Raw genomic sequence first — 15,324 nt, forward strand, 5'->3', positions numbered from 1 at the left:
TGGTTGTAATCCTATCTCCTTTGCCCTCTGGAATATCATATTCTAAGCCCTCTGGTCCCTTAATGTAGAAGCTGCTAAATCCTGTATTATCCTGATTGTGTTTCCACAATACTTGAATTGTTTCTTTCTGGCTGCTTGCACTATTTTCTCCTTGACCTGGGAACTCTGGAATTTGGCTATAATATTTCTAGGGGTTTTCTTTTAGGGATCTCTTTTATGAGGTAATCAGTGAATTCTTTCCATTTTTATTTTACCCTCTGGTTTGAGAATATCAAGGCTGTTTTCCTTGATAATTTCTTGAAAGATGATGCCAAGGCTCTTTTTTTGATCATGGCTTTCAGGTAGTCCGATAATTTTTAAATGATCTCTCCTGGATCTATTTTCCAGATCAGTTGTTTTTCCAGCAGGATATTTCACATTGTCTTCTATTTTTTCATTCTTTTGGTTTTGTTTTACAATGCCTTGATTTCTCACAAAGACACTAGCTTCCATTTGCTCCATTCTAATTTTTTTTTTTTAGGCAATTGGGGTTAAGTGACTTGCCCAGGGTCACACACCTAGTAAGTGTCAAGTGTTTGGTCTGAGGCCAGATTCGAACTCAGGTCCTCCTGACTTTAGGGCCGGTGCTCTATCCACTGCACCACCTAGCTGCCCCTCCATTCTAATTTTTAAGGAAGTATTTTCTTCAGTGAGCCTTTGGACTGCCTTTCACAGCTGGCCAATTCTGCTTTTTAAGGAATTCTTCTCTTCATCGGCTTTTTGGACCTCTTTTGCCATTTGGGTTAGCTATTTTTTTAAGGTGTTATTTTCTTCAGTATTTTTGGGGTCTCCTTTAGCAAGTTGTTGACTCGTTTTTCATGATTTTCTTGCATCACTTTCATTTCTCTTCCCAGTTTTTCCTCTACTTCTCTTACCTGCTTCTCAAAATCCTTTTTTGAGCTCTTCCATGGCCTGGGACTGATTCATATTTTTCTTGGAGGCTTTGGATGTAGGAACTTTGACTTTGTTGTCTTCTTCTAGTTGTATGTTTGCTCTTCTTTGTCACCAAAGAAAGATTCTATGGTCTGACTTTTTTGTGCAGTTTGCTCATGTTTCCAGCCAATTAGTTAACTTTTAAACTGTTTGTTAAGGTAGGGGTCTGCTTCCAGGGTGGAGAAAGTACTGTCCCAAGCTTTGGGGGTTTTGTACAACTGTTTTTAGAGATTCTTCTAGGAATCTGTAAATTTTCAATTCATCCAAGGTGGTATGATCAAAGGTGAGGTGTTTACTCCTTTTCTGGCCTGTGCTCTGGTCTATGAGTGACCACAACCACTCTTTTCTGCCTTGGAACTGTAAGGAGAATTCCCTCTCTACCACTACTACAAGCTCCACCATGCCAGCACTCCTCCTCGCCTCAGGACCACCATCCAGAACTGTGATCCAGATCCAAGTATGGGCAAAGCAAGAGCATCCTGCCTCAGCACCAGCAAAGAGATCCCTGCAATCCCCGTCTGATCAGCTACTCGATTTCCTCCTTGGTCTATGAGCTGAGAGTTCAGGAAGCAGACTTGCTGGGACTAGGGCTGGGACCGAGACTAAGCCTCTCTCTAACTGAGGTCACAGACGTTTCCTACTGACCTTCTAAGTTATCTTTGTAGTTTGTGGGTTGAGAAGTCTGGAAACAGCCACAGCTGCCCCTGCTTCAGTCCTCTGAGGCCTGTTCCTGGTTTGCTGAGGCCTGGTCTTTGCCTACACACCCAAGCTGAATTGTGTTCCTCTCCTAGCCTGGTCTGATAGACCTTTCCAATCAACTATCCAGGTTGTCTTAGGCTGAAAATTTATTTCAGTCTGTCTTTTTGTGGGTTCTGCTGCTCTCGAATTTGTTTAGAGACATTTTTACAGGTATTTGGAGGGTTTTGGGGGAGAGCTCAAACTCCTTTCACTCTGCCATCTTGGCTCCAGAAGGCTATTCTTACAGTCCATGTAAGAAGCAATGAATTGTAAACAAGGGTGAACTAGTGGGATTGCAAAGAATAAGATGGCAGAATCAAAGGACTATCGGCAGCTGATTGGATGTGGTGGGCAGAGGAAAGAGTCAAAGAAGACTCTGAAATATTCACCAGAAAGATGGTGGTGTCATCATCCCAAGTGAAACGTCAGAGATAAAGTCATGTTTCTGATGGACAGTGTGTTTTGATTCTGTTGAGTTTCAACTGCCAGAGGGACAACCATATGAAAATGTCCAATGGATTACTGAAAATATGGAACTGGAAATTTGGGAAGATCTAGAGATAAAGCTTTGGTAGTCACTTGCTATGTTAATAACTGAAGTTATCAGAATTGGTAAGGCTGTCAAGAAAGAATGAAGAAAGAAGAGAGCCAAAGAAAGAACTCTGGAGGACACTCATGTTTAAGGGTTGGAGGGAAGGTGAAGGGAGAGACAGAATGAGCAGTCAGAGGTTACACAAAGAGCATAAATTGTCACCAAAATCCAAAGAAGAAGAGAGTATCAGGAAGAAAAGCATGGTCAATAGCAGTAAATGTTACAGTCCTTTCCCATTCTACATTTGTAGTTTATTTTTTCCTTCCTAGATATATTACCTCACACTTGCCCTTATAATTCATTTTATTTCTAAACATGTCTCCAAATTATAAAAGTCCTTTTAAATTCCAGTCCTACTTTCCCAGATACCACTCACTATTTTTTCACTGTACCTTGGTAGCATGTGCAAAATTGATGAAAACAATAATCTACCTACCTATAATATCACAGGAGATTTCTATCCTAATATTAGAATGTACTGATCAACAAACATCAAACCCAATACATCTGTAACACAAAATACATTATACTGAACTTGGAAGTTATATGCAAATGTTGTTTTTAAAATGCTTTCCAATCTATTCTCTTATTCTATATTCACAACAACTCAGTGGTTATAAATAATTGTAATCCCCATTTAATAGCTGAGAAAACTATAGTACAATTAGAGTAAACAGTTTATCCTAGTTCACACAGATAATGAGTGGTAAAGTTAAGGTTTTCCATCATGTTACACTGCTATTTAGTTTACCCATCAGGTAAATGATGAAAATATTAAATAATATCAGAGCTCAAAATGACTAATATAATATTTTCTTTACCAAGTCAGTACTGATCCAACTTTCCATCCAATTATACATCCTAAAAACTTAGTCCAGATCAGAGATCATCAGCCTTTTAGAGGCAGTATGCCAAGTCTTCCATTTTTTTACTATCCTGGGGGAAGTAACACTTTAAATCATTATCAGCTAATATCTGAATTATGATTTAGCACATTATCAAGAATTAGTTGACAGTCAGCTGAGTGTAGAGGAAGGGAGGAAGGAGGATATGTGTCAACTGTAGTGAATAAAAGAGTACAGAACTAGGGAAAAAGAAGGCCAGAATGGAGAAACTGCGCTTGATAAAGGCAGGTTGGATGGTACCAAACAGAAAAATCACCTATTTATAATTTTCTAGGATCAACTTTGGCTATGCTACAAATATGGGTAGGATCCTGGGCTTTCTTAGGCGGTATATATTTCAAAGCTGACTGATCGTAACAAGGTGAAAACCAAAGAGAAAAAGCCAATGTCAAATTTCCTGTCCTGATTTTGGGTTCAGGAAAATTATGAGCACTAAGCTTTGGAGTTAGAGGATCTGACCTGCATGTAGATTTTGCCTCTTTCATGTTCTACCTTTGTGACTTCAATCTCTTTGGGCCTCAGTCTCTTCATCTATAAATAACGGGGATGTAGTAGATGGTCTCTGAAGTCTCTTTCACCTCTAAATCTACTATCCTGTGGTCACAATAGTCTTAAACTGCTAAGCCTTGGACTAGACCACACTTCTCCAATTTATGATCTGGGCTGCTTAGCTTATTTGGTCAAAGCCCAGCACCAGTGTGGTCAAGGTCACATGCTTGTCCCCAACTCTAGACAGTTAGTTCCATGGCCACATATTACACTCAACATTTCAAACAAGGGGAATAAGAAGAGAGACTACAGATGGATGAGTACAGATTCTTCACCACTACTAGAAAAACAATGAAAAGGAAATGCTTCAAGTGAAGGTCAGTAGTGTCATTTTCATGGAGGAAGAACAACACATTTTGCCTGTCCTTTGAGAAAGGCTTAAATGCTAAAGTCAAGCTAGATTACATCTATCATTATGTTTTGATCTCACATGCCTTCTGCTCTGTCATAGCAAATTAGATTAGTTGGACTGGGCTTCTTTATTCTGTCCTGCTAGTTTTATTCAATACTCAATTGTCTTCAAGGTGATTTGCAAAGTTACATTATGATTTTTTTCCTGGAATTTTTCTGGGTGCAAGAGTTAAATTTATAGGACCATGATTTTTTAGACTCATTCCTTGGACTTATTTTTAATGACACTACCCTACCTTCCTTTCACAGTCTCTAGACATTTCCCTATTCATGTTTCTGTTCTCAAAATGGAAAAACTCTTGCCAATTCTTTTAGTATGCTATGATGCAAATAATTAAGGCCAGTGAATTTTAGATGGGAAAGTAATTTAATTTTTGGAAGGGCAGTGTTACTCTGGGCAAATCACAACCACTCAGAGGTCTGGGCAACTCTCTGATTAATCTAAATATAAATTGCAAAGCAAGTGCTGATCAGTATTGGCAGAGGGAATTTCTTATACCAATGAAATCACAGGTTGTGTTCAAACATGTTACTCAGTACTTATTAAATTCCTACTATGGATTGGCAACCGATGGCACTAAAATACATCTGCCCTCAAGGAGTTCACAACTTGATTCTAGTCTCTAAAACATGGATATCTTTCTTTATCAACAAGCTGATCTGTTTTTGCGAAGATAAAAATGAAATAATATGCACAACATGCTATAAACAAAAAAAAAAAGTTTTCTTTTCCCTCCAAACTTGTTTTCATCTGTGTAAAAACTGCCCTGACCATGCAGACCAACAATTTCTTTATAATTTATTGTTTTAGAGACTTGTCTAGGTGTACTGAAAGGTTAAGTGAGTTACCCATGGTCACACATTTAGCAGGTATGACAGGCAGCAGGATTTTAAACCAGGTCTTCCTTTCTTCAAAGTTAGCTATCCATCCACTTAACCACACTGACTCTTAAAAAAAGCATTCTGCAACTCTAAATAATTGTTAATATTAGAATACATCTAGAAAATATATATTATACTCATCCACCAAATCTTCCTTCTGTGCTTGGCTTTCCAGTTTCGCAATCTGAGCATCTAGTCCCTTTTTCTAATTTCCTCCAAGGAGAGAATAATAGAAGCATTAGTTGCTTCTGCATTTTTGATTTTATCTATTATTTGTTCTTCTTTCCCATAAAATAAAAGCACAACATTTTCCTTTACTCTCTTGTTCCAGCTAAGAAAACTTAATTCCTGTGGGAAAAAAAAAGACACCACAAGACTAATTGCTCTAAGCTAACAGACATTAAAAGGGTCACAACAACTCCCTCCACAAAAAACAATGCTAATTGCTCTGGGCTAACAGACATTAAAAGGGTCACAAACAACTTCCCCCAATGAAAAAGGGTGAGGTGAAAAAACTTGCTTCTCTTTCTCATCATACAGCAGTAATTTTAGCATATTATGAATAAGCTTGAAATAATGGACTTTTCAGTAACCTTATAATACGTTTCAATATATGATCCTGTAAAGAAAGGAAATGTCTTTCTGAAAACATGCAAGAAATTGAAAAGACCCATATTAAAATGCATCCACTGCAGACCTATACACAACGCCAATATTCTAACAGAGAAAATAAAACCTGATGCAATGCTGTTTGTATATGTACCACACACCACAAAGAAAATGCATACACAGCATGTTATTCTAAGTTTAAGAAGTGAAATAGATGGGATTCAGTCATATTGTGTAAACAGAAGAGGGTGAGTATGTGGTAGAGCTGGAAGAGTGGAAGCAGAAGGGGTGGGATTTGCCAGGAGCAGCTATTTGCAAAAAATGCCTTTTTCTTTTCCATTCATTCTCTTCCTAGTTTTGGTGTCTGGCACAGTCCCTTACAATTACTCACCAGCTTTCCATTCTAAAGCTTTAAAAGCTACCTACCTGGAGTGTTTTTTTCCCCTCACATTATGTAGAAAACAACGCTACATTCAACGTATGACTTAAATTGAAAAAGCTGTTTCCCTTTTTTTCCCTTCTAAGGGCCTCAAGGGTTGCAGACTATGAAAGGTCCTTTCCTTTTGTCCCAAGCTCAAAAATCTAACAGAACGGATAAAATGGGAAGTAATGAATTATGGTGTTTCAAAGGCACTTAAGTCATTTTCACAAGATGCTTCTCATTCCTTTCTCCTTGCTTTCTGGTAAGTCTGGTACTGACAGCTGCAACAAAGGATTTTATGTCAATCCTGTTTCTCTGGACATTCCAGAAGCCCCGAAAAAAGGGCAACGGGGGCCAGCAAGTTTCCCCAGTTCGCTCCATGCACAAAACGGGTTTTTATCTTTTATCACAGCTCTCTCCACTCCATTAAAAGTTGTTATTAGCAAGCGCTCTCCTTGGCTGTCTCCTCTCCAGCCCCTCTCTAAACTCAGGAAATTAAAGACTGAAGGACAAGGGAGAGGCTTCTTTCTTTCACGTCTTCCAAACCCAGAGATGAAGGGGGAAAAGAAGGAGGTAGTGACACCAGGGAGAGCAGAAATGGCAGGTGGGCGAAGAGAAGTGACAGAAATGGGTGACGAGGAGGTAGGAGATGGAAAGGTAGGAGAATGGGGGAATGATGTGGGCGCAAGAAGTGAAGAATGAAAGGAAAGCGAAAGATAGCAAAGGGTGGACGGGGTAAAGGAAGGCGACAGGAGGCGGGGGGAGACGACACAGGGATGGGGGAGTCTGTGGTCCATCCATGGCACTGTCAAAGAAGGGAAGTGCTCACCGTTGAATGCCCCTGGTTCCCCGGACTCCTCCTCTTCGTCGTCCTCTTCCTCCCCGTTCTCGGACTCGGTCTGCACTGGCTCCTCTGCAAAGTTGACCCCCCGGCTGGGGGTGCCGCCCCCAGCGGCTCCGGCCGCTGCCAGGTCACCAGCGCCAGGGCCTCCCTTATGCCGGTTCTCCTGCTGGAGGCGGGTGAAGTGCTGCAGGGCGAACTCCAGCAGGTCCCCGGGCTGGTGCCTCAGCACCTCCACGGTGAAGCTCTGCAGCAGCTCCGTGAGCCCCGCGGGGATCTCGATGCTGCTCATTGCGCCGGCCACCTTCGCCCCTGCCCCCGGGGGCAGCGGGACTCCGCGGGCACCGCGTCCTTCCCCGGGGCGACGAGGGCTGTCTCCAGCAGCGCGCCTAGACCTGCGGCAGCGAAGCGAGCCGCGAGCAGGTGAGGGCCGCTCCCTGGGCACCGACGGCTCGCCTGCCCGCGCTCTGGCTCCGTGCGAGCTGCTGTCAGGGAACTACGGCCCCGGAGGGGCGGCAGCATCTCCAGCTCCTCCCGCGCCCGCCCTGCCTCTCCTCTACCCCCTCGAGAGCCCAGCCCAGCCCACGCCCCGCCCGCTCCCGCAGGAGGGAGGGGGCGCAGCGCCCATCCATGTGACCCCGGAAACCATGACAACCACCGCCCAGCAAGGGCGCTGCGCCTCCGCCCCGCCGGGGAACACTGGGCTCCCCAACCTCGCAGACCAGGGGAGAGGCCTTGCAGGGCGCCGCTGGGGCGCTTGGGCGTCCACTCCTTCTTGTTCTCCCCCAGATGCTCCAGGGCGGCCCTGGCGCCTTTCCCAAACTCAGCATGCCGAAAGTTGCGCCTGTTCTTCTTCCTCCCCAAGTGGTCTTCCTCTCCCTCCCCTCTCAAAGACTCAAAGACCGGTGTTGTGCTTGGTCTCCATAGCCCCTCACTCACAGACCTAACCCTATTCCAGCCGCCTGGACCCTCGGGCGCTTCTACACTAGCAACTCCTGCAGTAACAGTAGCAGTATTACCACGCTCCCTAACTGTAAGGCTTTACAATCTGTCTACATTCGTATCTGTCTATATGAATGTTGCGCAAATCTGCATAGTTTCCTTTTCAACGTATTTTTTTCTCCAGGGATGTAGAAGTAATAATTAGAACCGGCAACATTAGGTATTCAATAGCTTCGTCTTTATGTTACATTGTTTTCTTTTATCCAGTGTAACGGCCCTACACCTTGACAGCTTCATAACTTTTGTATTCCATTTCCCCATTTTTTCTTGCCTTTCCTCATTTTCCCCATTTTGGTGTGCCATTACACTATAATGGCTTTCATGTTTCCTTTAACCAATTTCATGTTTTGCACCCTCTATTTTCATATTTTTTCACGCTCCAGTGTATCTAGGGGACTGACATTTATTGATTGTGACAAAAACAGCTAGATTAATAATAGCACTTATACAGTACTTTAAAATTTGCAAATCACTTTACAGCTATAATCTCATTTTATCCTCATAACAACCCTAGGAGTTAAGTGCTATTACTATCACCATTTTACCGATGAGGAAACTTAAGGTACCTAGAGTTTAAGAGACTTTCCTGAGGGTCACACAATGACTGAGGCCATATTTGAGCACATCTTCATGACTACACGCCCAGCATTCCATCTTTTGCCACCTTCAACTCAACTCAGTATGTACCATTCATTTTGAGACAATTACCAAAGTGGGCTAGTGCCCATTTATCCTTCTTTGTGTCTTGGAAGGTGGGATTAAAAAGTTAACTGAGATGCCCAAGGGGGCAGGTAGGTGTCCTAGTGAATAGAATGCTGGGCCTGGAGTCAGGAAGACTCATCTTCCTGAGTTCAAATCTGGCCTCAGACATTTATTAGCTGTGTGACCCTGGGCAACTCTGTTTGCCTCAGTTTCCTCATCTGTAAAGTGAGCTGGAGAAGGAAATGGCAAACCACTCCAATATCTTTGCCAAGAAAATCCCAAATGGGGTCACAAAGAATTGGACATGACTGAAAAATGACTCAACAACAACAGATATGTTCAGAGACAGAACAATTTGCGTGACTGGTCTGGATTTAAAACTTGGCCAGTTATACACTCTGGTTTGGACAGCATTGTCATCAGATGACAATGCTATGATACTATACAGAAGCAAGAGGGGTATATGGTGAAACAAGCACTGGACTTAAGAACCAGAAGCGACCGGAGTTCAAATCCAATAGAACATAAACTTTTTGAAGGTATTAACATCTTTATTTCCAGCACCTTGTACATGGTAGACTATTAATACATGTTTATTTAATTAAATTGAAATCCTGACTTAAATACTTACTGGCTCTATGACCATGGATAATCTCTCTCTTAGCCTCTAATCCTGAAGTAGGGACCATACAATTTGTAGTACCAATCTCACTGTGATGTGAGGAACCCCCTTTTAAATCTCAATGCACTATGTTAACATTATTATTACTATGGAGAGAAATAGGACTTTGCAGTGGTTTTTCTCACTTACCAATTTCCTTTCCGTTTGAATGGGACTTACACTTTGAAGGTTTTGTGTTTTGTGTCAAAGAAAATTTTATTTAGCTTGTAAAATGTTTTTGCAACACTAATACTGTAATATTTTATTTTACTCTCTCTAGCCAGCATGTCTTTGTAAATAAGTAGTTGAAGATGGCTTATTCATCCTGTTTCATGTGTGTGTCCACCCACACAAAAGAGGAAATAGTTCTCTTCTGGTGTTCAAAGATTCCTTACTGCTAGAACATCACTGAGTAGGATCACAGATTTAGACTTGGAAGAGATGTTAATCCTACTAAGACCTATCTAGTACAGCCCTCTCATTTTTTCTCATGAGGAAACTGAGGCAGAGAATGGTTCTATGACATCGTCCAAGATCTCTCGAGAAAATAGAACCTGCAACTTAGATACACTGACTTCAACATTCTTTCCCCTACATCACTTAGGTGTAAATTAATCCAAGTAATAGCCTTATCCTTATTTATGACCTTACTTCATTCTTTATTATACTCTCTATTCATCTAGATCATCTAGCTATTTCCATTTTGTTTCAACTTCATAATAATGTATTTTAAAATGCCATTCAGCATGAAAGAACCATTAGGTTCTGAATTAGACTGCTCAAGTTTGATTTCAGAGTTGGTCACTTATTTGTGTTAGCTAGGTTGAGTCACAACTTCTCTGACCTGTTTCATCATTTGTAAATTGGGAATAACAATAAATCTACTACCCACCTTCCAGGATTTTTTGTGAGGATGAAGTGTAATAATGTATGTAAGATTCTTGAAAACTGTAAAAACTTGGAAGGCTTAGGAATTTTGAAACCCAACAACCTAAGAAGTTAAAGGAAGAGAAGGATTTGAGTAGAAGGAAGAAAAGAATACATATGCACATCACCTTGCATTAGTGGATGCACCCAGAAAATTTTATTATTAAAGCTTTTATTGAATATTCCATCATAAATGACATTTTTCATCAATGTAAAGAAAATAAAACTTAATAAACAATTTTAAACTTAACCAAACCTAATTTTTTAATTAAAAAATCAACAATTCAACTATATTTACATATGCAAACTTTAAAAATGAGATACAAAATACAAAAAAGTTAGGCCAAGGTTCACCCTGTACACACACCTCTGAGGATAAGGAATATAAACTCTTACCATAGTGTTACCAAGATTAGGGTGATGAGAAGGGCTATGACCTCCATGGTCCCTTTAAGCTCCAAATCTATAATCCTATGATCTATGGTTAAAGTTATTCACATGATATTCTGTCTCCCACCTCCTTGCCTTTGCCCAGGCGGATCCTTATGCCTGAAATGCTCTTCCTTTTCACTTCCAACTCCTGAAATTCCTACAACTTCATAAAGATCAACTCAGATACCACCTCCCACATGAAGCCATTCTTTATCCTTCCCACTTGTTACTGCTTTCCCCCCCTCAAAAAAAAATTTGTGTTTAGTTTATATGTCTATTTGATATTTTATTTAACAGACCATGTGCTGTTCCCCCATGGAATGTGAACATCTTCAAGAAAACAACTGTTTTCATTTTTGTCTTTGCATCTCTCCCAAACCTAGCACTATACCTACCACTTGGTACACATTTATTAAGCACCTGTGCTCCAGACACTGTGCTAAGCACATAGTAGATGTTTGATAAATCCTTGCTGAAGTTATGTAGCTTTATTTTGAGCCTTCAGGCAAGGGGAGGAGGAGGTTATTCATTTAGTATATGAGTAATATTTATATTAGCATTTTTCCTGATACTCAAGGTAGATGTTAACCAAGAATTTCCAAACAGAATCTTAGATTTGATAGTAATTAGCAATGTGATTCTAGATAAATCACTTAGCTTCCCTAAACTTTAGTTTCTTGAATTATAAAATAGAAGTAGATAATACCTCTGCAGTTTTAACTGCACTCAGACTTTTGGGATACCTTGTACTTTTGGGTATATGTACCCTCCCCCGATTATTGTAAGGAAAGAGCTTTATAAACCTTTAATGCTACAAAAAATGAATGGTCTGTCTGTCTGTCTGTTTATCTAAAGAGAGGCAACATACTACAGTGGAAAGCATATGAGTTTTAGAGTCAGAAGACTTGAATTCAAATCATGCCTCACATACTTATTACCTTATAAGATGTCTGTATGGCCTTGGGGAAATCAACTAGCCTCTTTGGGTCTCAGTCTCCTCATCTATAATAATGAGAGGATTGGATTAGATGATGATGATGTGATGATAATAATAACAGCAGTTATATAATATTTCAATGTTTGCCTAGAGCTCTATAGCTATGATCTTTTGAATATGCAGTTCTGATGTCCCCACTGTGTCAAAATAATTTCACTCATGTTCCCCACCAACATTGATAGGTAATTTGATATCATAAAAGGAAGTCAGCAAGTATTTATCAAGTGCTTATTATGTGCCAAAGCACTGTGATAAGTGTTGAGAATACAAACACAAATGGAAAGACAGCTCTTGCCCCTCATAGAGTTTACATTCTAATGAGAGAAGATAAAACGCAAAAAGAAGCTAAAAGGGGGAATGGGACAAAGGATGTGAGGTCATGGTAGAGAAAGCCAGAGTGCAGCCCAAAGAGGAATGAGACCTGGCTGGCCTGAGTGCTCACCTTAAATAGTGGTTCTGGGGAAAATAATCCAATCAGAGGAAGAGCTCTTAGGGGCCAAAAGTACTTCCAATGTGAGCATTTCAATGTGAAAAGAAAGATACGATTCTATTAACTTTGTAAGGCAAATACCAAAGGTAAAACTGATTTCTTCAGGATGGGAATCAATGAAGAATGTATTTCAACATATCTCCAACACAAGTACACCTTTATTTTCCAACACTCACCCACTCTGACTCCCTCTCCAATGAGTAACTCCCACATGCTCCCATTTCCCTTTTGGGTAGTACAGAGTCACACAAGAGAAAGCATGGCTGGGTTGCAATCTCCACTTAAGATCTCATTACATTATCTTTCCTCCCAATTCTCCCATCTTCTGAATTTCCCAATTTCACTTGAGGGCACCACCATTCTTTTTGATGTCATCCTGTTCCTCACTCTCACTCACCTCACATATGCGATCAACTGCCAAATCTTGACTTTTCTATCTCCACAATGCTTCTTGCATTCTTCCCCACTCACACAGCTAACACCCTAGTTCAATTCCTCATCACATTGAGACCCAACAATTGCAATGGCCTCCTAATTTGTCTCCCAGCCTCAAATCTCTTCTCACTCCCATCCATTCTCCATCCAGCTGCCAAAGTACAGATCTGGCCATGTCACTCCACTACTCAATAAACACCTGTCATACCCTATTGACTCTAGGAGCAAATATAAACTCTATTTGGCATTTACAGCTTATCACAATCTGTCAGAACCTACCTTTCCAGGCTCCCTTGTATTTACTTTGTATTAATCAATCAACGATTTCTTACTACGGGCCAGACAATATACTAGGTACTTGGGATGTAAGGACAGAAAAGAAAAAGTTCCTGCCCTCAAGGAGCTTCCATTAAATCAAGGGAATCTCTCTCTCTCTCTCTCTCTCTCTCTCTCTCTCTCTGTATGTATGTATGTAAAATAAATAAAAGCCAGGGGGGAGGGTTCCAGAAAAAACTTCAAGTACAAGGCAAAAGGAGCTAAATTTTTAAGGAAACAGGATTATAAGAAGCAGAAGTGAGGAGGGAATGCATTCTAGGCATGAGAGATAGCTAGGGCAAAGGATGCAGATAAGAGGCTAGTATTATGTATAAGGAACAGCAAGAAGGCTGTATATGTACTCATCTGTCTACATGTTGTGTCTCCCATAGAATGGAAGCTCTTTCATTTTATCTTTGAATCCACGGCCTAGAACAGCTTTTAATAAACATGTGTTAACTGACTGATGAGAGAAATAAAAATGTGAAAGTCAGCTGAAAGCATACACTTTATTCAAGTGTTTGTTAAAACTATTGCCACTTTTGAAAGCAAAACTCAACAGAAAAATCAGTTCCACATATGAGAAATTTACAACAGCTAAATTAACCATAATTTTTAATTAAATGCAAAACAAAAATGAAAATCCATGAAAAGAAGCATGGCTATGTTTGAGTAAGATAGTTCTTGATTCTTACCATAAAGTAATTATTAAGACAATGTTTACATCGTTTTAATGCTGTAATATTTATATCTCTCTAGCTATTACTTTGTGTACAGTAAACAGCAAACACTGAAAAACATGAAGATTATTAGATTTGTCACATGAGGTTGCCCTTGAAGAGCTAGCTATCTGGGATATAATTTTTGAAGTATGAGGTTTAAAAAGACTTTGAGAAGAAATTCTAAATAAACCACTGAACTCTTTCTGTATCTGGCTTATATTTCTGACAGTTTCAAACACTTCCTTCCCCCACTGCCCTACCTCAGGAATAACAGAAAAGCAATAGAACATTGAAAAGTATTGCTTTTTCTCACTCCTACAATACATATTTTAAAATGTCACAGAAGTAACAGTAATTGAGTAGCTGGACAGCAAGTGCATCCTATTTATACTTCATTCAATTTTAAACAAACTTTTATTAAGAACCTAATAATAATAATAACAATAGCTAACATTTATATAGTGCTAACTCTGTATGAGGCACTGTACTAAATGCTTTACAATCATTATTATTTTATTTAATCCTCACAACAACCCCTAGAGGTAGATGATATTGTTACCCCCATTTTACAGATAAGAAAACTGAGGCAGGCAGAGGTTAAGCGACTTACCTGAGGTCATACAGCTAGCAAGTGTCTGAGATTGGATTTGAACTCAGGTCTTCCTGACTCCAGGCCCAGTGCTCTGTGCACTATGGCATCATCTAGCTACTATCTCCTATGTGCAAGCTACTCAGTGAGGCAAGAGAATACCAAGGTAACTGAAAAAAAACTGAGAATACCAAGGTAACATGACCTCAAGGAGCTTACTTACTAGGAAGTAGGGGAAAATAATAGCTGACATTTACATAGTCCTTCAGGTTTGCAAATGAGATGACAAACATTATCTCATTTGAGCATCACAATAACCCTGTGAGATATAGGGTATTATTATCCCCATTTTACAAGTGAGGAAATTGAGGTTCAGTAGAGTTAAGTGACTTGCTCAGATTCATACAATTAATGTGTGTCCAAGACAGGATTTGAAACCCAAGTCTTGATTATTCAAAGCCTAACACTCTATCCATTAAGCACACTGCTTCTTCATACATATAAAATACATATATAATACATAAAATACATACATATAAAATCTGCATTATCATTTCAATAATGCTTGAAAGAAACATGAAATTCTTTTCATGGAAACCAGCACGGTATAAGGGAAAAAGCGCTAGGATGCCCAAATTCTGCTTCTGGCTCTGCCAGTAACTAGCTGTGTGACCTTGGGCAAGTCACTTAACCTTTCTGTGCCTCTGTTTCCTCATGGGTAAAGTAAGGACATTTAATTATATGACTTCCTTAAGTTTCTTTTAGTGTTAAATTTGTGATTTTAAGGAGCTGTGATGAAGATGGGGGAGAATTATTGCCATCACATACAAATATGATCATAGCAATAATCTTATGACTTATTCTTTATACTTGGTGCAGTCTGGAGGAAACAATGCAGAGTCAAGCTGTAGGGATGATATACAAAATAAGGAGGCAATTATAGGGATATTGGAGAGGATTATGGTTAGGCAAATTGATGATATGTAAGCGTGTTTTTTTTTTTTACAAAGTCATATTCAATATTTTAAAATTTAAATTAATAGGCTGTTAGTGTTCTAACTTCAGAACATCCCCACTTGACACAGACTCTCCCTTTAATACTTCAAAGGAAGTATGACCTCAGTGGTGTGGA

The 15,324-nt window shown here is 39.9% G+C and overlaps 1 protein-coding gene across 1 annotated transcript in view; it reads right to left on the reverse strand.

Annotated features, from left to right (window-relative positions):
• Nucleotides 1-7,223, reverse strand: part of PRKAR2B (protein kinase cAMP-dependent type II regulatory subunit beta) — a 147,269-nt gene extending 140,046 nt beyond the window's left edge. The window contains exon 1 of the mRNA XM_027838645.1: nt 6,909-7,223. Within this exon, the coding sequence (XP_027694446.1) occupies nt 6,909-7,212 (304 nt within the window). The 5' untranslated portion in view covers nt 7,213-7,223. The remainder of the gene's footprint in view (nt 1-6,908) is intronic.
• Nucleotides 7,224-15,324: the final 8,101 nt, after the last annotated feature.

Source organism: Vombatus ursinus, unplaced genomic scaffold (assembly GCF_900497805.2).
Source record: "Vombatus ursinus unplaced genomic scaffold, bare-nosed wombat genome assembly UNPS02014830.1, whole genome shotgun sequence".
NCBI classification, from domain to species: domain Eukaryota; kingdom Metazoa; phylum Chordata; class Mammalia; order Diprotodontia; family Vombatidae; genus Vombatus; species Vombatus ursinus.